This window comes from Girardinichthys multiradiatus, chromosome Y (genome assembly GCF_021462225.1).
Source record: "Girardinichthys multiradiatus isolate DD_20200921_A chromosome Y, DD_fGirMul_XY1, whole genome shotgun sequence".
In the NCBI taxonomy this organism is placed as follows: domain Eukaryota; kingdom Metazoa; phylum Chordata; class Actinopteri; order Cyprinodontiformes; family Goodeidae; genus Girardinichthys; species Girardinichthys multiradiatus.
Genome location: NC_061818.1, coordinates 29,137,390 through 29,160,260, shown reverse-complemented (window position 1 = coordinate 29,160,260; position 22,871 = coordinate 29,137,390). Strand labels below are relative to the sequence as shown.

The 22,871-nt window shown below is 37.6% G+C and overlaps 1 protein-coding gene across 1 annotated transcript in view; it reads left to right on the top strand.

Annotated features, from left to right (window-relative positions):
• Positions 1-22,871, top strand: part of LOC124864060 (BAI1-associated protein 3-like) — a 60,438-nt gene that overhangs the window by 1,166 nt on the left and 36,401 nt on the right. The window contains exon 2 of the mRNA XM_047358673.1: positions 7,349-7,495. Within this exon, the coding sequence (XP_047214629.1) occupies positions 7,359-7,495 (137 nt within the window). The 5' untranslated portion in view covers positions 7,349-7,358. The remainder of the gene's footprint in view (positions 1-7,348; positions 7,496-22,871) is intronic.

Sequence of the window (22,871 nt, the reverse complement as noted above, 5' to 3'; positions counted from 1 at the left end):
TTAAGAAACGAACTGGTGCAGGTCATAGCCTCACTTCAGGTTGATCTGTATGTGTCATTAATCTTTACTTCTTATTACAGAGTGAATGTGTAGTCATAATTTAAAGAAATTCTTTTTTTGAAAGCACAGCTTCCACACATGTTGAGGCATGACAAAAAATGGTATAGTAATGCAGTACAACTGGGTTGCTTTGTTCACACTGTAATTACAGCCTGTTGAACAGTAGTATGATTTCCGAACTAGGCACAGTGTCTCGTGGATGCAGATTGATGTTTGTCCGTAAACTATGGAGGTGGCTGTATTGCGTCTGCAGAAAAACTCAATGGCTGCTATTTTTGACTACAGAGATACTTTTGAGTGTTATCAGGGTGACAAAAAATGTATTATTGGGGTATAATAAGCAAGACTTTGTGCCATTGTACTAGTTGAAAATTTTCTCTGTGCAACTGTCAGTGATTTTTGCTGCTCGGCTGTGCAGCAGAGGCTTTTCACAAAAGCGCACAGCCGTCAATTCTTGGAATATTCTCTGGCAATCAATTCTGAGGCCAGAGTGCCTGTCATGTGTCTTAATAACGTAAGCTGCTCAGAATAGACAAGTATTGTGCTTTTTAGCTGGTTATGGATTACGTGTTATCCACAGGCAGCTGCAGCTAAAGATCCCAGTCATGTCTACCCTGTTTTCACATTTCTCCATCCCTCTATTTGGAAAGCTTATTAAGGGATTGACACAGACCTGACATTGTGATCCATTTAGCCTATGAGTCCCTAAGGGCCTGGCACATTATAACATTAATGGTCATTGATAAAGCTTTTTGCTCTGTCTTAAAGCTCATCAGGAAACAGCAGCACTAGAGAAGAATCTCTTCAAGGTTGTGATATGGTTTGAATCTGTATCATCTCTGGGTGGTTTGCTAACAAGGTCTTGAGAAATTTTATGGTCTTCAGTTAAAGTCTTGTTACATTCAATTACATAAGCTGTCATTTTATATTGAAGTCTCATAGGGAATGTAGTAAATTATCTATATCCTGGTATTGATAATGATTTTAAACTATTAAGAGACACACAGGAACACACTTGCCTGTTTGAAACTGGCATTAATGGGTGTAGAACATGTAGCAATGATTATCTTTATTCTCTCTCTGTCTTTGGGTATATGTATGAGAGCATACAATAGACTGTGAATACTTTAGGTTCTCAGGAGTGCTTGGTACCCTCATTAAAAGGGCACTATGCATCTTGTTACAAATCATTTGATCTTCTTGTCAGTTAACCAAGCAAGGTTCTCCATCATTAAACCTGTTATTTATGAAGGGTACGTTAGGATAAACACATTTTAACATGAAGGAGATGTTTTTTTCATCCTTCACAGAATTCCATTTACCTGTATTTACCGGCTCCTTTCCCTCTGCTGTTACCATAGAGACACTCCATCCCCATCAGCAAGTCGACTTTGGCTGCAGGGCTCATCAGCTCACTTGCAGGAGAGACTCCGGTAGGCAAGTGCCTCCCTGGCTTGACTTCGGCACCACTGTAGCGAAAGTCATTTACTTAGCTTTGACAGTGTTTCCCTGAAAGCCTGTGGCCCAACGACAGCGGCACGTCAACCCGTTTTGTCACTATTCGTTGACGACCGAGACCGCATAAAATCCAGCTGGGAGAAATCCACCCCTGTAATTGAAATGAGCTCACCTGGGAGACAGCTGCAGCAGGGTGCTTGGTAGTTGTCACAGTCCGTGCATGTGGAAATGATAGAAGAAGCCCTGAGCAGTTATCACTAGGCCTGTGACACTATTGTTTAAAAGTTGGGAAACATTTTCGCTGCTCATTGCTCCCAGCAAACATGCCTCAGGTATTCCAGATGTGTGACATTTAGAGATGCGATGAAAAGAGCAGAGAGCTGGTAAATAGGAATCACTCGATGGAGCATGAAACATTGAACAGTTGTTCACCTGCAGTGACAAAATCCACATAAATATAGCTGCAGCGCAGCTTGAAGGTAAAGGTGCTTATTCTTCCATTGGAGATTTTCATGACAAGGAGCTTTGATTTGTAACATTTGTTAACATTTTAATTAGCATTTTGGAATTTTATTTTTGAAGTAAGACTTTCAAAATTGTTCATTATCTACTGCATTTTTGCTCGACTAGTTATCTTTTTATATTGACTTGGCTTGTGTCTTTTATTTGATTTGTTTACACAATAAAGGAATAATTGTAGAGTTAACACAATAGAGCTGCCTTTCACCTTGGCTCACTCCGCCTACAGAATAAAGTTCAATGCCTTTTAAAAAGAAGCAAGCTCACCCAAAAACATGATTTGTCTGTATGGGTAAGCTCGTCTCAATGCTGACAGACAGCTCTTTTGCTTTCTTGTCAATTCTGTGCCAAAAACAATATCTATGTCATTGCATCCCTTTGTATCCTATGGGGATGCTCGTTTCATGTTCTTTGTTTTCTATGACATTTTAGTTTGGCCTGATCTCAAAATCCAACATGGATGCTCTGCCAATCTTCTGCAGGTGTTTCAAGTAGAGCAGACATTGGACAGTATGAGATTCTCACCACGGTTTAACAGTCTTTTAGCATTAACACAAAGCTTTAAAACAAAACTTTATAACAAAATCCACGAACTTAGACACTTCCGAAACTTCTTGTAGCCTGAAGATTGTAGTATTACATTGATAAAAGTGATGGGTGGTTCTTCCTTAGTTGTTTCTGTTTTCCAGGACTGGAAATATTTTTGAAACAGAAAAATCTTTCTTTTCTTTAAGAAAAAAAGATAGTAGCCTTCTTTCAGTCATCTGACGGGTGGTGCACAGCATTGGGTGAGAAGGGGCAGTGCTGCCTTAATTTAGACTCTATACAGCTAAAACAGTCTGTCCTCTCATTAAAAGGACTTAGAATCATAGAAATGGTTTGATGAGATTTTTTGTGTTTTTCAAACTGTAACCTTTCAAAACCTTGGTATGCTGTGTTACCAACAACAGGTCCATGTTTAGCTTACAAATTTATGTATGATTAGACAGGGGCTGCAAAGTGTAAGCACTGTGGCCTCACATCAAGAAGGTCCTGGTTTTGAATCCTTACATTGGGCTTTTTGTGTGGAATTTTCATGTTTTTCCTGCATGCATTGGTTTTCTCTTGGTACTTCACACTTTGCGCTCCCTCTCTCCAAATACATGCGTGTTAGGTTAGGTTAATTGACCACTATGAATTGCCATTATACATAACTGTATGCGAGCATGGTCTCTGCTTTCCTCTGTAATGGATTGCCAAAGTGTACCCCTTCATCCATTGACTGATGGACATAGAGACAACCCCCCCCAAACCCTGCAAGGATTAAGCTTGTGCAGAAAAATCAATGGATGGATTGATGTCTATTTTGGATCCTTGTCAGATCTATCCACATGTCATATTTGCCAGAGAGCAGAAGTCCTAAGCTTGCCAGTGAAATCATAATAAAATACCAATTCAATTCAATTCAGTTTATTTATATAGCGCCAATTCACAACACATGTCGTCTCAAGGCACTTCACAACAGTCAGGTACATACATTCCAATTAATCCTAATCATTGAACAGTGCAGTCAGTATTAGTTATTTATTCAAATTGGATAAAAGTTTTTCTGTCTAAGGAAACCCAGCAGATTGCATCCAGTCAGTGACTTGTGGCATTCCCTCCTCCCGGATGAGCATGTAGAGACAGTGGACAGTCACTGGCGTTGGCTTTGCAGCAATCCCTCATACTGAGCATGCATGTAGCGACAGCGGAGAGGAAAAACTCCCTTTTAACAGGAAGAAACCTCCAGCAGAACCAGGCTCAGTGTGAGCGGCCATCTGCCACGACCGACTGGGGGTTTGAGAGAACAGAGCAGAGACACAAAAAGAACACAGAAGCACTGATCCAGGAGTACTTTCTATGGGAAGGGAAAGTAAATGTTAATGGATGCAGCTCCTTTAGTCGTTTCACCTAGAAAGAAAGAACAGATAAACTCTGAGCCAGTTTTCAAGGTTAGAGTCTGAAAGAGAGCACATAGAGTTAGTTACAGTAAAAGCTCAGTCAATTGCCATGTCTAGGAGAGAGAAAGGGTTAAACACTGAAAGACAGGGCTATGTGGATCATTGGTAGAGGGTGAGCATTAAGTTGTTGCCAGCAGAATCTTGGACGATTCCCCTCTCCAGAAAGGTGTCACAGGTAGACACAGAGTCAGGCCAGGTGTAGCTTCTAGGAAAAGAAAAGAGAGAACAAGCTTAAAAGCTGAAATAACAGCAAATAATGCAAAATTGGAGAGTAGTGTGAGAATGTAGCGAAGAGGGTGAAAGTGGTCATTATGTCCTCCAGCAGCCTAAGCCTATAGCAGCATAACTACACAGATAGTTTCAGTTCAGATTATTTAGTTAAACGGCGCTTATTTACAACAATGTCGTCTCAAGGAACCCCACAAAGGGTCCCGCTGATGGTCATTGTTATACTAAAAACCACGAGGATTGGGATACCTCTCTCTGTCAGACTGATTATAACCATTGGAAAAGAGAAGAGGTCACACAGGTAGCAGAAATGGAGGGTGTGTTTGCTCCTCAACCAGGGAGGGAGTAAGGCTCCCTCCCTGGTAACCTAAGCCACTCTAACTGTAAGCTTTATCAAAAAGGAAAGTTTTAAGCCTAGCTACATTCCTGTTTTACTTCTGTTTTTCTTAAAATTCCTCCACATATTAACCCCTATGTACTAATGAAGTTACACTTTTTTATTTCTTATTATTTTTCATTTTCTGCATACCACAAAACATTTGAATGAAGATTTGAAGATTTAAAGTGCCACCTGTAGCAAAATAAAAATAATTAAAAAGAAGCTCTTATTATTAATATTCATAATGCCAAATATGATTAGAATGAACTGGAAATAAACAGATATTAATAATAAGACAAATAATAATTTTCTATGACACTTTGTAGTTAAAATGTAATAGCATAGACTGAAATGTTGAAATGAATTGTACATGTTGACACTTTGTATTATTTGGGAATTTGTCTTGTTCAAATTTGACTCATTATCCATACAAATAACGGTGAATAAAATGGGATGCCGCAAATTCGATTTGCCCCTTCGCGCCAAATCTGTGCATGCAAGCACAACATTTATCAGCCAAACGTGGCAGAAAAATGGGAAAATGTAGCAGACAGACAACTTGTCTAAACTTACAGAGCGTTCAGCAGTTAAATGAAATGACGGCAGTTTTTATTTAGTTTTGTTTTTGTGGCTCATTAGCAGCCCCTGGGTCATTCTCTTGCAAGGCACTTATACTGCTGGTTCCAAAAATGTTTGGAAAAATAATCATGGCACTCCTGCTGTTTAAGTAAAAATTACTAGTTTTTCCTGGCATGTTTAAATTCACAATCACCACCTCAGGTGCAACACTAAGTTTATTCTAAGTCTGTGCCATCATAGAAAAGGCTAAACAAAGTAGAATTGGGAAGAGCTCAGGTTTTTCCCAGGGGTGCATTGGGTATGACACATTGATAGTGTCTAACAGCAGGGAAGAACGGGTGCTGGAAACTCATAGTAGCTTCCTGTATTGATGGCATCCTCCTGGATAGGCAGCATACTGTTCTTTGGCTGAGACAATGATGCATCTTGTACCATGAATTTTGGGCTTACTCCAAGCCGGAGTTCCAAGTGCATTCTGCTTTCCATTCTTTTGGTCCAGAGCTCTGAATTATTACACTCGAAGAGGCTAATATGTTTGATTTGCTGGATCTCTTTGGTGTAAGGTCTGTTATACTAAACAGGCAAACCTGAACTGTGCCATTCAAAATCAAGGGAGACAAATGACTCAGGGTCACCTCCAATATGGGCTACAACAACAAACACTCTCTTGCTTCAAGCACACCAGGCTAATTGTCCTCAAATCACTAACAATGGTTCATTGCATCATTTTCACATAGATGCAAAGACATAAGCTGTCATCTGTTGAAAAGAGCAACAGACTGCATATCTGAGTGTGTCTCCATCTAGTCTTTGTTGCATTTGTCTCATCTATTTTTCACTACCAACTACTGTTGGAATTTAACAAAAATATTTAGAATTAAACAGGTGGTGCTTTATAACAGTACTGTTAAACAGCTTCATTTTTGAGCAATTGGTATCAATTAGCCACATTTGAGGGTTTTTGAGCATTAACAGCTTGTTTAAGATCATCCCACAGCATCTGAATCTGATTTAAGTCTAGACTTTGCCAAGGTCACTTGTTTTTTATTTATTTGAACCATTCAGAGGTAGACGTGTTCTTCTAATCATTTTCCTTCCTTATAACCCAAGTCCGCTTGAACTGAAATGCTGTTTTTTTGCCAGATGTAAAGGGACACACACGCTCTTTTATAAAACATCCCTGTGAAAAACTGTTTGTTCCGTTCCTCTTTGGAGCATAGGGACGGTGAGGTCATATGATTTACACATATTTAGAGGACTCCAGGAAACCAAAATTAAAACACACTTTGTGGCAAGTGTTTCCAAGTACGCCAACTCCCATCTCAGAGAATTGCTTAGCAACACATTGCCAATCTCTCTAAGGTCGCCTGGTAGGCTTATGTTACAGTCACGATAACCCAAGAATAACTTTCTCTGCAATGATTGGATGACATTTGGATAAGAAAAAATATACTCGCACATGTTAATACATAAAACAAACAGTAATTATTTAAATATATATTATACCTGTGATCCTAATAAGAGGATTTAAAATTTTATGTTTATCTTTTAATTGTCATTCAAATCTAATATCTGTAGTCAACATCTACATAGTTAAGAGGCTTAGGAGTGGGTCCAAAAACACATTTTTAAAAGTTATGGCTTTGGATACTAACTCAGTATATTTACCAAAAATTTAAATATTATTTAGAAAAGATAAGTGCCATTCTCTTGGTACGGATTGATATGAATCTTAAATCATTAGAACAGATAGTGAGGGGATGCACAAAGTTAATAAATGCTCTCGTAAATACAGGAGTAGTTTTGCAAATATTATCAGCAAAGTCTTTGTTTCCACAGGAACTGTAAATATATGTCATTTTTGTTATGTTTTAATTACGTCCAGTAATTATTATTATGTACATACAGGATTAATGTGTTTCTCTTCATATCTCTTGTGCATTTTCTCAACATAAGTAAATTACCAACAAGCCTTTCCACCAAATAAGCTTGCAGTTGCTAAATATTTAAAGAGAGATTAAAAAAAATGTATAATTATGCTAATAAATGTTTTACTTGTTTGAAGCATAATAACTAAGTCTATTTCCATCTATTTTTTTAATTAATTCTGACATGTTTGATTTTTGTTGTTGCTCTCTACCAGTGTAACAATCATGACAACACTGCTGGACCTGAAGAGTAGTGTGCTAAGGCAGGTTCAGAGAAGCCAGTCTCTGAGAAGTCGGAGGGAACCCCCTCCCACTGCTAGCAGCCCCCTCACACACTGTCCTCCTGAACCCTTACCTTGCAGGTGAGTCACTGATGACCACACACACACACACATCAAACCAAATAACACATTATGAAAATGAACCCTCTCATCACCTGCTCTTGTAATATTAGGTCCTAAAATTAGTAAACCTCAGACAAACAACTTATTAGCTGAAGTAATATGTAGAAAAGCTGCAAAACTCTTGCCTTAAAGCAAGAATAACTTTAAGTAATTGTTTTCTTTCTTAATTTGTGGGGGAATTTTGACCTTTGTTGCTTCACATGTCCTTTTTAAACTTTGCTGATTTGCTGATTTTTCTTTTTTGTAAACATTGTTCTGTTGAGTGGCAAGCATTAGTCGTTGGACAGGTTATAGTTTTATATACAGTGGGGTTTGAAGTTAAGTAAATGATTAATGTGCTCAAGTTGTCTTTCTGATCAATAAAAACCAGATTATTACCTTGTCAAAAGCCTAGTAGAAAGTTAGCATTAGTTATTTATGCTCATAAACTGTTTTCTTTGACTTAACTCAGATTTAAAATACATCTCTAGGTTTCAATATTCTTTCCAAAAGACGTTAGTTGACAAGTTTTTTTCCAACATGCTGTTTTAAAAACCTGACTTATTCTGTCATGTTCTAAGATAATAGACACTTTCTCCTGAGAAAGCTTCAAGACAAGTTGAGCAAGTTGTGTATTAGGGTTCCCAGAAAGCAAGGCAAGATAACATGGATGCAAAAGCAGTGGTGTTGCATCCAGTGATGCATGAAAACATTTTGTAATTGCTGCTTGTTTTTCTTGTCCAAGAATGCTCATAGTGAAGCCTAAACTGAAAAAATAACTTCACTTGGAACTTAAGTACAAAGTATTCATACCTGTTAAACCTTTCCACATATTGTCACATTACAACCACAAACAAACATATTTTATTGAAATTTTATGTGAAAGACCAACACAATGTGGTATACAATTGTGAAGTGGAACAAAAATTATATATGAGTGTAATCTAATCTCAGTACAAATACAGCGGCTCTGTGATGCCCTCAGAGGTTGGTTAAGAGAATATTGGGGAGCATCGTGAAGTCCAAGGAACACACCAGACAGGACAGGGATAAGGTTGTGGAGACGTTTGAAGCAGGCTTAAGCTAAAAAAGATTTCCCAAGCTTTGAACATCAGTAAACCAACTGTAAACCTACCAAGACAAGTCCATCCACCTAAACTTACAGGCCGAACATGTAGAGCACGGATCAGAGATGCAGCCAAGAGGCCCATGGTGACTCTGGATCAAATGCAGAGATCCACAGCTCACGTGGGGGGATCTGTCCACAGGACAACTATTAGTCATGCATTGCACAAATGTGGTCTTTATGGAAGAGTGGCTAGAAGAAAGCCATTGTTAAAAGAAAACCATAAGAAGTCCCATTTACAGTTTGCCAGAAGCCATGTTGGGGACACAGCAAATATATGGAAGAAGGTCCTTTGGTCAGACGAAACCAAAATTAAACTTTTTGGCTAAAATGCAAAATGCTATGTGTGGTGCAGAACTAACACTGGACATCCCTCTGAACACACCATCCCCACTGTCAAATATGGTGGTGGCAGCATCATGCTCTGGGTTGCTTCTCTTCAGCGGGGACAGGGACTGCTGTTCACAAACGCTCTCCATCTAATCGGATTGAGCTTGAGGTGTTTTGCGCAGAAGAATGGGCAAAAATGTCAGTCACTGGATGTGCAAAGCTGATAGAAACATGCCCTAAAATACTTAATTGCAGCAAAAGGTGGTTCCACAAAGTATTGACTCAAGGGAATACTTAAAAATGCCCTTTTCAGTGTTTTATTTGTGGTTGTGATGTGACAATATGTGGAAAAGTTCAAGGGGTATGAATACTTTTACAAGCCACTGTATGTGCACCACTAGTCTGATATATAACAAACATTATGGCTTATAACTTCTGAACTATAAATCCTATTGTCAAAAACCTTATGTATAGAATTATTGAATGACTTGCATCACATAAGCTAAGCCATGTCTATTTGTACCTAAAATATTTAAATAATTTTTGTGTTACATTGCAAAAAATGTAAAACCTTCTAACGCTTTCTCGCCCAGGTATTTAATCTAAAATGACCTAGAAATGTGCGTCCTATCAGACAACCAACTTTGGAGTTTTCCACAAAATGACAGAGATATCTGCGAACTACGTTCCAAAACATTAGTCATTCAAATCGCAGAGAACGTTTAATTAAATTTTTATATGAAATTAATATTCCAAACCAGAAACATGATCTTTGTACACACACTCAGGGTTATGCTCTAAATGCCAGTTCAAGAATGAAACAGGTTTTGGTCTTCCAAAACAGATGGTTGATGCAGATAGATCATTTTTAGTTTTAATTACAGTAAACTTTTTTTTAACTTTTTTTTTTTATTAGAGCCACTCAAACAAATTACAGTATACAATTATTATACGTATACATCTATTGATACACTCAACAATATAATACTGACAAGACAGTGCATAACAAGAAAGTAAATTTAAAAAATAAAATAAAAAAATAAATAAAATTACAATTCACCAGCTTCATCCCTTTTGTTTTTGCTTTTTCAACTAAAGGAAGAAAAAAAATAAAATAAATAAAAACCTTAAATAAAAAAATAAGACTACAGAGTAAAACCAAACCCCCCTCCCCTTCCCATTTCAGCTCACCAAAATCAACCCAAAAAAACTCTTAATCAGATATGTACACCCATATTCATAACCAAAACCAAGAAATTACACTGACTGGCACCTTCGGTTAGGCAAAACCTCCAAGTTTGAAAAATAGGAAAGAAAACATTCCCATTTTTTGTAAAACCTTTGTGTAGATCCACGTAAAGTGTATTTAGTTTTCTCAGGCTTTAAAGAAAACATCATATGTTTAGCCCACAGGGATATTGAGGGACATTTATCAGACTTCCAGTGTAACAATAAAGAACGTCTAGCGATTAAAGATGAAAAAGCAATAATATCCTTTTGTGCAGAAATTAGTGCTAAAGTGCTACCAAATATGGCCACAAATGGACAAGGTTGCAAATTTACTTTAAGAACATAAGAAATAATTGAAAAGTAACTAGACCAAAAATGTTATAATTTAGGACAGAAAAAGAACATTTGGCTAAGATGACATGGAGAGCCTTTGCATTTATCCTATGTATCCATAACATCCGGATAAATCTTAGATTTTGAGAAATTAACCTTATGTACACCTTTAAATTGAATCAGACTAAGACGAGCCCAAGAGGAAGTCGATCGATTTCTGTCAATGGCGTTATCCCAGAGCTCTTCGATCAGCTGGATTCCCAAATCTTTATCCCATGCAGCTTTAATTTTAACACTAGAATCAACCCTTAGAGTTAGAATAAAACTATAAATCTTTGAAATCAGGCCTTTCTGAAGCGGATTATATGCAATCACTTTTTACCAGGGCTGTTCAGGGGGAACTGAAGGGAAATTTGGGAAACATTTAGAGGCAAAATTCCGAATTTGTAGATAACGAAACAAATGTGTACCAGGTAAATTATATTTGGAAGACAAATTAGCAAAACTATCAAATACCCCTGATGTGTATAGATTCCTTATTTGTTTTATACCTCATACCAAACTGAAAAAGATGGATCCGAAAGAGACGGAGGAAACAAATGGCTGTTAATCAAGGGGCACAAAAAAGAGGCAGCAACAAACTTAAAACGCCTTCTAAATTGAAACCAAATTTTCAGTGTATTAACAACTTGGTTATTAGTGTATAAAGAGGGTTTTATAGGTAAGGAAGAAAACAATAGACCCGCTAATGAGGACCCAGTACAAGAAGATAGCTCCAATCTGCACGAAGGCAAATTGGACAATTTTAACCAATAACTAATTTTTTGTATGCAGCCCAATAGTATGATTGAAAATCAGGCAATGCAAGTCCTCCGCTGAGTTTGCATCTTTGCAGCAAGTCTTACGAACCCGAGGAGGTTTCCCTTTCCAAATAAAGCCACGAACTAACCTATCCAAGAAATCAAAAAAGTATTTTGGCAGAAAAAGAGGAATGGACTGAAATAAAAAAAGAAGTGTAGGTAAAATATTAATCTTGACGACATTAATCCTACCCAAAGGGAGAGAGGAAGATTACGCCAGCTGTGGATATCAGAAATTGTTTTTGTCATAAGAGGGGAGAAGTTGGCTGAGGCGAGGCCAGATAAGGAACGTGTCACATTTATACCAAGATACTTAAATCATGTGGGACTAAGTTTAAAAGGAAAGTCAGAGTGCTGAAGACCACAAGCAGCAGTATTAATAGGAAAGCATTCATTTTCTCCAAATTCAATTTATAGCCTGAAAAGGAACTGACATTACAGTGTGGTGTAAAAGTATATACTCAGTATATACTCAGGTCCAGAATACAAAAGCGTAGAAAAAAAGGCTTGGGTTACAAAGAAAAGCACAGCTGAATAAGAATTTAAACCAAAATTGGCAGGAGCTACAAAGCCCACGTCCTACTCCATTGCCTGCTCAACAGCGCCCCCAGAGTAAACTTTTTATTGACACATTTAAATCTGCTTAGAAAAAAGAAAATTTTAGGTACAACAAAGCATTCACATTAAAATAGAGTTAATGATAATTAGTGGTTTTGATTGAAAAGATCCTGACTCGATCATAAACCTTGCTAAAGTTTATGCACAAGTGGGCAGTCCATACAAAGGTATATTACTTTGTCTAAACCTGCCAGACGTAGCTTGAGTTATTATTTGCTTGATTGTTGCCATCACGGATGAGTAATAGCTTTACTTATGAGATTCTTTTTTGGGAAATTAAAGTGCAGTCAAGAGAGCTCAGAAGGTAATGACATGTCTTAAGAAATGGCTCTGAGGTAATAATTCATGTTTGCTATTCATTTGTTTTGCACTGGCCATGTTGCTGAAGCTACAGGTCATCATTTCTTGCCGACACGATGTGATAAATACATCACATTTATACCTGAGCCGTGGCTCACTGAGAAAGTCATTCAGAGACAGACCTTTCCCCTGTGACACATTAACCACACTCTTACATGCACAGACAGGCTCCTCAGGGATATAAATGCGGCTTGCTTGTAAAACAGCTTTAAACTTGGTTATGATGTAAAAATGCTTCCTGCTTTTATTTCAGTGATAAAAATGTCTTCTCACATCATAAAGCAGATTGTCAAATCACCTGTGTTTTTATTTTTTCTTTATTTTCTTTATTATGGTAATAAATGAAAGAGTACCAATGCAAGCAAATACAAGAATAGATAATCAGAAATAAAATAAACATTATCAATTCTGTTATGGTTTAAAAGTCCAGTTGTATGCTGTTGCAAAGTAGTCATTTTTTAAATAAAATGTAGGGCTACAGGCTCACAATGAGCTAATAAACATCATAGTAATTATTATATTACTATAAGGAATATATTATATATTATTATAAGGAATTTGTGTTTAGTAGTAACACAAATTTGGTTTGAAAAGTTACAATAAAATTATTTTTTCAATCCATTTCTTACAAAACAAATTTTAATCAAATTAAAAGCGTAGTAATCAGGGATAAGGTCAGAGAGCTGACCGAGAACTCAACTGGCATTTAGGTAGATCTCAAGTGTTCCCATGTGGAGATAGAATCAGAATCAGAATCAGAAAAGCTTTATTGCCAAGTACGTTTTTGGACATACAAGGAATTTGTTTTGGCGTAGTCGGTGCAATACAATACAAATTAAACTGTATAAACATATCTACAATATAATATAAATATATGTGCACAGTTTTAAGTGAGTGAGAGTAAGTGTAGAGCAGTATAGGATGCCAGAGCGGTACAACAGTGCAGGTGATCATTGTGCAAGTATGGCAGTGCAAGTAAAGCAGGAGTCCATGCTGAGCTTTAATGTAACGCATAGAGTTGCAAAGAAGAACCACCCAGAAGGTCAATCATTTCTAATTTACTCCACAATGCTAGAGTGGCCAAACAGACGTGGCAGGCCTGAAATCCAAGGATAATATCTGAAGAAAAAGAGACCACTTAGAAAACAAATCCCCTACTGTGAAGAATGGCAGTGGCAGCATTGTGCTATGGGGATGCTTCCTTGTGGCCAGCACTAGACAACTAATTCCCATAGAGAGTGACATGACAGCAGCCAAACACAGAGAAGTTCTTCGGGAAAACCTCATTCAGAGTGCTCTGGACTTTAGATCAAACCAATTATTGTTCATCCAACATGACAAGGACCTGAAGAACACAGCCAAGATAATAAAGAAGTGATTTGGGAGCAGTCTGTAATTGAAGCCAGTGAGACCTCAGTTGTAAATCTGAGTAAACATATCTGAAAAACCTAAGCATGGCCACCAGCACTCCCAACTTAGTAAATGGCCTGAACTTGTATAGCACTTTATCAAGTCCCCAGAGACCCCAAAGAGCTTTATACTACAATCAGTCATTCACCCATTCACACACTGACAGTGGTGAGCTACGATGTAGCCACAGCTGCCCTGGGGAACACTGACAGAAGTGAGGCTGCCATACACAGGTGCCACCAAGTCCTCTGACCCCCATCAGCAGGCAAGTCGGGTGAAGTGCCTTGTCCAAGGACACAATGACTGAGACAGACAGAGCGGGGGTTTGAACCGACAACCTGAGGTTCTACTGATGATAAGGAGAGACGAATGGTAGAAATCTCTAAAACAGTTATGCCAAGTATGTATAGACATACCCAAGAAATTATGAGACTGGCATCACTGGTGTATCAACAAAGTGTTAAGCCAACAGTGTGAATACTGATGTGCATTTGCTTTTTTTCAAGTTTGGACATATTTGCAAAGATTTTGAACAAATATTTTGTTTCAATTTGTCATTATTCCGATTTGTGTGTAAAACCTTCTGGGTGTACTGTACAACAATGAATCAGTCTCATACTCTTTCAAATTCTTAAAGTTATCAGAATTCTTTATCTGCTAATGATTTAATACAATGGGCTGCACGCTGGTGAAGTTAGTAGCACTTTTGGCTTGCAGCAAGAAGGTCCTGGGTTTGAACCAATCACTCATGCACTTTCATGGCAGCAGAATAACATAGAGGAACCCACTTTAGGTCCACATGGAAACATGTTGTTCAGTCACTAAACGTAGAATCTCCATCGGACAGGCATTTCAGGAACCCTCTCCGTCTCTTTCTTTGGAAGATGTGGAGCCTTGTTCAAAGTTCATATCACAGTTGAGATTAATATATCTATACGTTATACTGGTTTTAGAGAGTCCCAATCATGATACTCACCTGTTTCTCTCACGCATTTGATTATGAGTACATCAATCTCAAAATAACCGGATAATATTCATTTAACTATAAGGAAGTGTAACAGTACTGCAGAGTTTAGGTGACAGTTTGGCATAGATATGTTACAGCAGCTAAAAGAAACAGATACAAGCATAAAATGCTCCTTTTTTTCTGAAAATAAAAATAAAGAAACAGAAACAGACTGATAGTGGTTTGGTCTAATACTTTTAATGGTCGTTTTTCAGCCCTGAGTGACACTAATTTGGTGGCTAGCAGTTATTTCAATATGTGATATTATTTTCGCAGCTTTTCCAGGGGTAGTTGCATTTAAGTTTCTAAATACAGGGTTAATCAGATCAGGGATACCTTTTACATCGTTGCTTTAAAACTGTAATATTTGTGATATTGTACTTTGGTCACAGGTCATCATACTGTAAATAGCTCATAGCAAATTATTCCTAAAGTAACTTAGCAGAAGATCTATGTGTCACAATTAATTTTGCAGCATTTTGTATTTTGTTCAAGAATATCTCAATATCTACAATGATTTTATCATTAGAATGCCAAGACTATTCCTCATCAAGCATATCTTCATTTCTTTTGGCCAGTGATGGAGCAGGCAGCACAGTTCCCCCCAATGCGTTTAGATATGATAACTAATTAGGTCTCTTTGGTGAAAAGAGTCATCTAATATTTTTCAGTCTCGTTCTGAGCTTCATCTTAACCCAAAAGTGATAGTATGAACCTGAGGTTTCTATGGCAACCTAAATACAGGCTGCTGTCACAATGTGAACCTTTACTTGTAAAGACATCCATATCTATTTTTAATAGGGAAGATTACCTCAGGTATTTTGTTGCATATTGTTAAATTTTGGATTTGGAAGGCTAAAGCTGGGAATAAATGGTAATACATGGTTTTAAATGTTTTATTTATGGCAGTGTCATTTTGTTCTATTAATTACGTTTTAATGCAGCCCAATATAGTCTTGAGCTCTTTTCTTAGCAGCTGATCCGAACTGACAATCAATGTCTCACCTTCTTATTTTCCGTACCAGTTTCCTGTTGCTGCAGCCTTCCCACTGAGCCTCACCCTGAATGCTCATCATTAGATCCAGGCTGTTGATCTTTGTTATCCATTCAGACTGCTGCTGACCTGCCTGCAGTCTCACTCTAATTGAGAATTTGCAAATGAGGCCGGGTAGATTTGGACTGGTTCATCCGCAGCTGTTGACCCAGTGGTAGAGTCGGTCATCAGAGCTGATGCTCTCTGAGTTGTCACTGACTGGCAGACTAGGGACAAAATCATTTAATTCAGTTGAGCAAATTATTGGCTTTACCTCTTAGCAAACTGATCATTAAATAATAATTTAAAAAAAACAATAATTCAGATGAGGTTGTCAGACTGTGAAGATAAACCCACATGGATTTATGATTGATTGTATATTTCTGCTGGTTGTTCACAAATTTAGTCTTTCCTCTGATTGCTTTGGTAAGTGGTAAACTTGATATTTCACTTAATTTCACTGTGTTTTGAATCTAAATCTGAAACTTACTGCACTAAAAAACTCAAATAAATTACATTGCAGTTAACTAGAAACCCCTAATCCATGATTATGAAGAGTAAAATACCTCCCTTCACAGTTGCCCAGCAGTCAGTGACATCCTCTGCAAGGGGGGTAAGCCATGAAAAGGGTATTGCTAAAGAGTGCATTATCAAAGCTTATTAATGAAAAGTTAAATGGAAGGATAAAGTGTGAGAAAAATGGGTGCAAAAGTAACAGAGATAACTGTAGCCTTTAGAAGACTGAAGCAAAGCCCAGTCAGGAGTTTGAGGGAGATCTACAATGTATGGTCTGTGGCTGGAATTAGTGTTTTAAGAGCCACCACACAGACACTTCTGAAACAGAGATGATGTCAAGGTAAGTCTTAGCTGGGCAAAGGTCCAGAAAAGACTGGACTGTTGCTCATTGATTAAAATACCTCTTTTGAAATGAAAGTATATTTTGCATTTCCTTTTGAAATCTCGAGTCCTAGAGTGTGGGGTGGTGATGAAGTTTTTACAGTCAAGTGAGGATTTGGAAAGCCACATCCTCTGCTGGGATGGGTCCACCATGTTTTATCAAGTGCAAGGTCTGTGCTCTTACCTGCTATGAAGCTTGAGAGCATTCCATGCTTCCCTCTGCTGACAAGCTTTAGATTCTGAAATTATTTTCAGAATCTAAAGCTTTTCAGAATGGACTGAAATGGACTTGATATCTGCTTGCACTGCCAAAAGTCCTAATGTCAGTTTAATTACCATAGTATAACTTTGCTTGATTGACCAGCTAACTTATGGAGTATTGTCTCCTTTGCAGATACAGAAGACAAAATTTACAGTCTCAGTGTTTAAGCAGCCTGGAGGGTATAAGGCTATATCTCTTCCTGCAAAATAGCAAACTGGATCTCATTAACAGGGTCCTTTAGTCCATTTAGAGTTGCAGCACTGTTTTCCAAAAGGTAGCAGTTTGAAGTTGTTAAAGATGCTGTGATTAGTCTCGGACAAGGGCCCTGTATGCTTAAGGCCCTAAAATCCTGTCAGGTCCTGTCAAGTAGAGCAGTCCCTGCTGGGCAAGTTTCATCATTCAACTGGTGTTCTTGATACATTCCCGTGACTGAATCCCACTGCTCTGTATTCATTCACAAATTTAAAAGGTTGACCTCATTTTTGGAATTGCAGTAATATCTAAACAGGAGAATTGTTATAAGCTCTCATAGCACAAGATCTCATGAAAAAAATACAATATTACTCTTCAACGTGTAGGTTGTAGTCTTGATAAGTGCCTACTTTGAACGCATTATTCCTGAAAAACCAAAAAGGCAAGCATAAAGGCCTCAAAATATTGACTACAATAGTCAAGGCTGAAGAAGGAAATAAAAAACCTGAGAAAATAAAATGGAAAAAATAGAGATCATGTAGATCATAGTTTTATGAACGTTTTGTTTTATTTTGCAGACACTATCAGACATTCAAACTCAGCTGTTAGTCCTGAATCATGTATATCCCTTTGATAAGACATTTCAGCCTCTCCATATATTTATCTGTTGTTGCTTTTTCCTTGTTATGTACTAAGAACAGCTTAATGTTCTTTTATCAATGCTGAATATGTTTTTAAACATTTTAATTTTGCTGTAATCTGCTACCTGTGAAGCTCTTTCTTCAAGTTACTGAATGGGGAGATGTAATCAGGGCTTTTGTGGTTGTTCTGGGTTTGTGCTCCGAAGCCTTTCCACCTGTGATGTTGTGTTGCCTAATCAGAGGTATAATTACAATAAAACAAACAGTCTTTTATACCACTGAGGTTGATCCTTGTCATTCAAATCTTGTTTATGATGCAAGCTGCTGGCTAATATTGTTGTGTGATGAATCCAATTTTAAAAAAAGGATCTTATTTTGTTACAATGCAGCTAGACGTCACATTCTTTTTCATGCTGGGGACAACAGTCATGGGTACAGAATTAATTATTATTTATGCACTGCCATAGTACGTTGAAGTTTGCAGACAGCGCCTGCTGTCCCTTTCATACACCCATTCAGTGGTGTTTAAACCAACGCTTGTAAACAAAGGAGGTACATGAGATTCATATTTTAAATTTTTGCTGTGCCTCTGATTCACTCTCTACACAGGAAAACATGATTGAAGCATCTGGATGAATTTAAAAAATAAATTACAACATTGTTTTGTTTTGTTTTTCTCTCCTTTTAAAGACTTGTTTCCTAGCAACATCAAATCACTGTTATTCTGCTCGTGTGTTTCTGTGTGTCTGCGTGTGTGAGAAAGAGAGAGAGAGAAAGTGAAAGGGATATAAGAACTGTATTTTTATATATGTGTAAATATCAAATCAAAATTGTTTGTACAATTTTAATTATTATGGTTTCATTTCCTACCTTAAATGTGTTGCCACTTGTTTAAAAAGTGACAAAATTCACGGAAACGTTTTGGAGAAAAATGACTGACTCAAAACAGAAGTCTTTTGATGAAATTGATCTTCTGCTTAAATTAAAACTGTAACCTCTCCAAGCCATGAGCTCCCAGAGTTCTTGGCTTTAATTTTTCATGATAAAGTTCACTCTTCATAAAAAAATAGTTTGATTTGTCTCAAGCAATTCAAAATAGATTAATCAATGTAGACTATTTATCACTTAAAACAGTTAGTGGTAAACTTTAAGTCACAGCTGCAAAAAGAACAATTTCATGTCATCTATGGTTTTTTGTTTTTATTTGAGAAAGTCTTCTACAACCTACAAAATGTTGGTTAAATAACATCATTCCTCAGTTTTGTCATCATGGAGCATTTGCAATCCGGTCTCTGCCTTGTGCCTGGTTCACATGGCAAGATTTTAAAGTTATCATTTGATTTTCAAAACCTGAGAGACCACACACATAAGAATAAAAATTCGTAGAAATAATAGCTTTGGTGCTATAGTTTGTCGTTTCCAGCCTCACGGCAATCAAAACATACCGCGCATGAACAAATTTTACTCACGAACATTCAGATCTCAGACAGGACATCTCACAAACCCTCTTGAGATCAAATGTGAGTTCAGAGTAATTCTCCTGCGTGTTTCCGTCACTTCACTTTCTGATTGGCTATATGTCACATTCAACAGGCTGCGTGCTCGTTTGTCCTTGGATAACACCCCACACAGTAGGATATCAGGCCAAGACAATCCAACATGTTACATATCCCCGATTTGAAGTCCATGCGATCCCGACGTCCTTCCGAGCCGAGATCACTCTTAATACACCACACACAACAGGAATATCTCATAAGACATCAGCAAAAACCTTCTCATTTATCCTGCGACCACTGCTAATCAGTGAACAGCAGTCTGTTCAGGTCACATATTCTCCCGCACAGAAAACTAGGTACCAGTACAGAAAAAACAGTAATGGAAATGCAAAGCAAGCCGAGTGGAGAGCCAAATCGAGCCAGTGGGAAAGGGGCATTATTGTATAGCAGCAAAACTTATAATAGCTTGCAGGAGGTATCTATCAAGATGGTCATTTTGAGTCAAGAGAGGGCCTTTTAAGCTCATTAAGAGTAGTTTTTTTAATCAAACGCACTATGACAGTGTTGGTATTTTTGTAAAATGCTGATTTATTTACAACTGAATAAACCTACATTCACGTAAACATAAATGAACATCTGTCCTTTTATACTACCTGCTTAATTGTAGAAAAGAACAAGTTTTAAATGACATGATAGAAGGAGGAGTTAACAGATGTATAACACCCTGACCACATGGCATGTACGTAGCTGACAACCTGATCCTGCACTCCAGGGGAAATATGTTTCCTGCAGGAAGTAGTTAATGTTAGTATAAAAACCTTGAGGTGTTCAACCCCCGGTACAACATTCATGTCACCATGTTGAGCTTTGCTCAGTTTGGATTCTTCAGGTAAAAACAGCCTTAAGTTCAAAATGAAATATTAATGCCACTAATAAATTGCCTAATTTGAACATGCTTGTGTTGAAGACTGACAATGAAACCGTGCTTTGATTACATTTTGGTAAAAATGTGCGAGATTAAGGATAAGGTTGTTTTTTTTATCAGCTTTAAAAGTATATTTGTAGATGTTGGCATTTAATAAAACAAAATTTGGTTTTGGGTGTTTTTAAAGTTGTAGAGGAATCAGTAACAAAATATTACCTGTTGAAAAATGAACAACAGTATCTAGATGGTGACTACAGTCACAATTAGGTGGCAAAAACAAAGGCTTTAGACTTAGGCCAGGTTCATGGTATTATCACCCATCTTAGCCAAAATCTTTCGTTATGAAAGGAAATCTCTGGCTAACATGCTAACAGACTATAAAGCTGTTAAGTTGTTAGAAAATTTGTCTGGCTCTCTTGTTTTCAGACCTAACCCAACTGTTGCTTAACCTTTGCTGATGAATAGCATGCTATATTTAGCTCAGAGACATACCATAGAGTATGCGTGCCAACTAGTCTGTTTTCTGCTTTTTTTTTGTTTTTTAGTGTTTTTGCAATGTTAGGGAAGTCTCTAAAATGCCAGCTCCCTCACTTAGAAAATGATTATTTAGATGTCATTGAAAATGATACATGCCACACCCTTGCTCATGTGCATATGTTACCGTAAAAGGATATGTTTAATTCATTAGCCAGTGATATTTGTGGGCCGTGATTTGGTCATAGCTTATAACAATATTGTCATGTTTGCCATAGCTTCTTAATAATGACCACATGAATATCTCTTGAACTAAATGTTGTATTACACAAATTTGGGTTGTTTTCAGATCATAAATTGTCTTATTTTACCTCCAGCTTTTGTCGTTATGATTGCTGCATCCTTACAAAAACACGTTTATCAAAATAAAACCACTTCCTGTTCTGTTCATTCAAAAGTCTGATATTCTCTCTCTGTTACTCACTACTGTGAACCTCCCTAATTATGTTGTAATTGAAAGCGTAACTTTGAAAGCACCAGACACGTAGGACTTTTTGCAGTCGCTTTAAATTTAGATTATTCAGGCACATTCATCTTCGTCCATTTGTTGGTTACTGATATAAAACAACCCAATGATTGCAGGATCAATCAAGTTTCAATTTGGGTGCATGTTCAAAGCACGTGCTGAAACCACAAGGCAAGCTTTGTTTTACTAAAGGTGCAGCCTTTCAACCAGTGGCGATTGCTCTAAGACTGCAAGGGAAGCTCATCTTCCCCTAAAATGTCAAAAAATAAGCGATCAAATATATACTGTTGTGTGTACATGTCATTGACTAAATATGCGCTACAACGCGCTCAACATTTGTTCAGAATCAGCTTCTTATCACTGGTAACGACATGGTTTCCTCTCACTTATTCCCGCAGCTTCACAGTGCTTTAAACAGTGAGTTCAATAGTGAAGCAAAAATGCTGGGCTTTGTCCCGCCCATCGGACGCTCAGCATCTCCGGGAGTCTATGGGGCAGCCTCGGCTGCAGCGAAACGAGACGAGTCATTAGATAAATGCTGGGCCTTGTCCCGCTCATCAGCGTCTCTGGGGGTCTATGGGGCAGTGGGCTTGCCTCGGCTGGCCCGGATGCTCAGCTTCTGCATGCGGATTGGATGATTTGTCTGAGGCTGAATCCCTTTTTGATTGACAGTGAAATGAGCGAATCAGCGGATCAGCGATCTTGAAATTGAGCTTCCCCTCCTTGAAAGACCAGCATCTGCCACTGCTTTCAAGATAATCCACTCTTTGTCAACACAGCCCGGAATAAGGTAGATTTAGTGCAGTATATAGTGAAGGAGTAACAATATGAATGTGGAGATTAACAGGTGTTAACGTTGTCAACATTTGCAGGCTTTTCATCTCTTCATTAGTTTGCTTTTAACTTCATTGCTTATATAAACGTCTGATGGAAAATATTATGCTTTATTGGTTTTTGAAGCAACTCATAACAGTTTTTAGCAGGTTGAATTACGTTTTAAAAGATTATTTTCAGCAAATTTAAAGATTTAAAGACAATGCTCAATTCTCCGTGTGTTTAATTAAGCCTCAGAAGAAACAATACAGGTTTGAATTACATTACCTACAGCATTGCAGTGTTATTGGTTTATTAGATGTTATGCAATGATTGGAACATGCTTATGTCATTAGTGACTTGACTTGGACTTGGGGAAAAAAGACTTGTGAACACTTCTGGTATATAGAGATGCACCAGTCCAAATCTTGTGGCTGACTCCAATTTCATTTTAAAAACTACAGCAAAATGTAAAAAATATATAAGAAAAGTACAGAAAATATTTTTCCTAGTCTTTCTGTAAGGAGGAGTCAACAATGTATGTTATATTAATAGCTGAGCTAACCTGCTTGTGAGGGAGCAGTATCTTGCATTTTAAATCGACTTTTACACCTTATATTAGCAATATTGCAGTTTGGCAAAACTTGCACTCTGTTTCTTTACATACACAACAGTCAGAGGTCGGAAGCTAAAAAAGGTAAAACAGAGGAACTTTGCTGTACTCTATTCAGCCTTTCTATTAGCCACTGAGTCTTGTTTTTGTGCGGCTTGAAAGAAACCTAGACTTTAGACTCTTTTCTCGAGATGTGGAAACTGAAGTTTC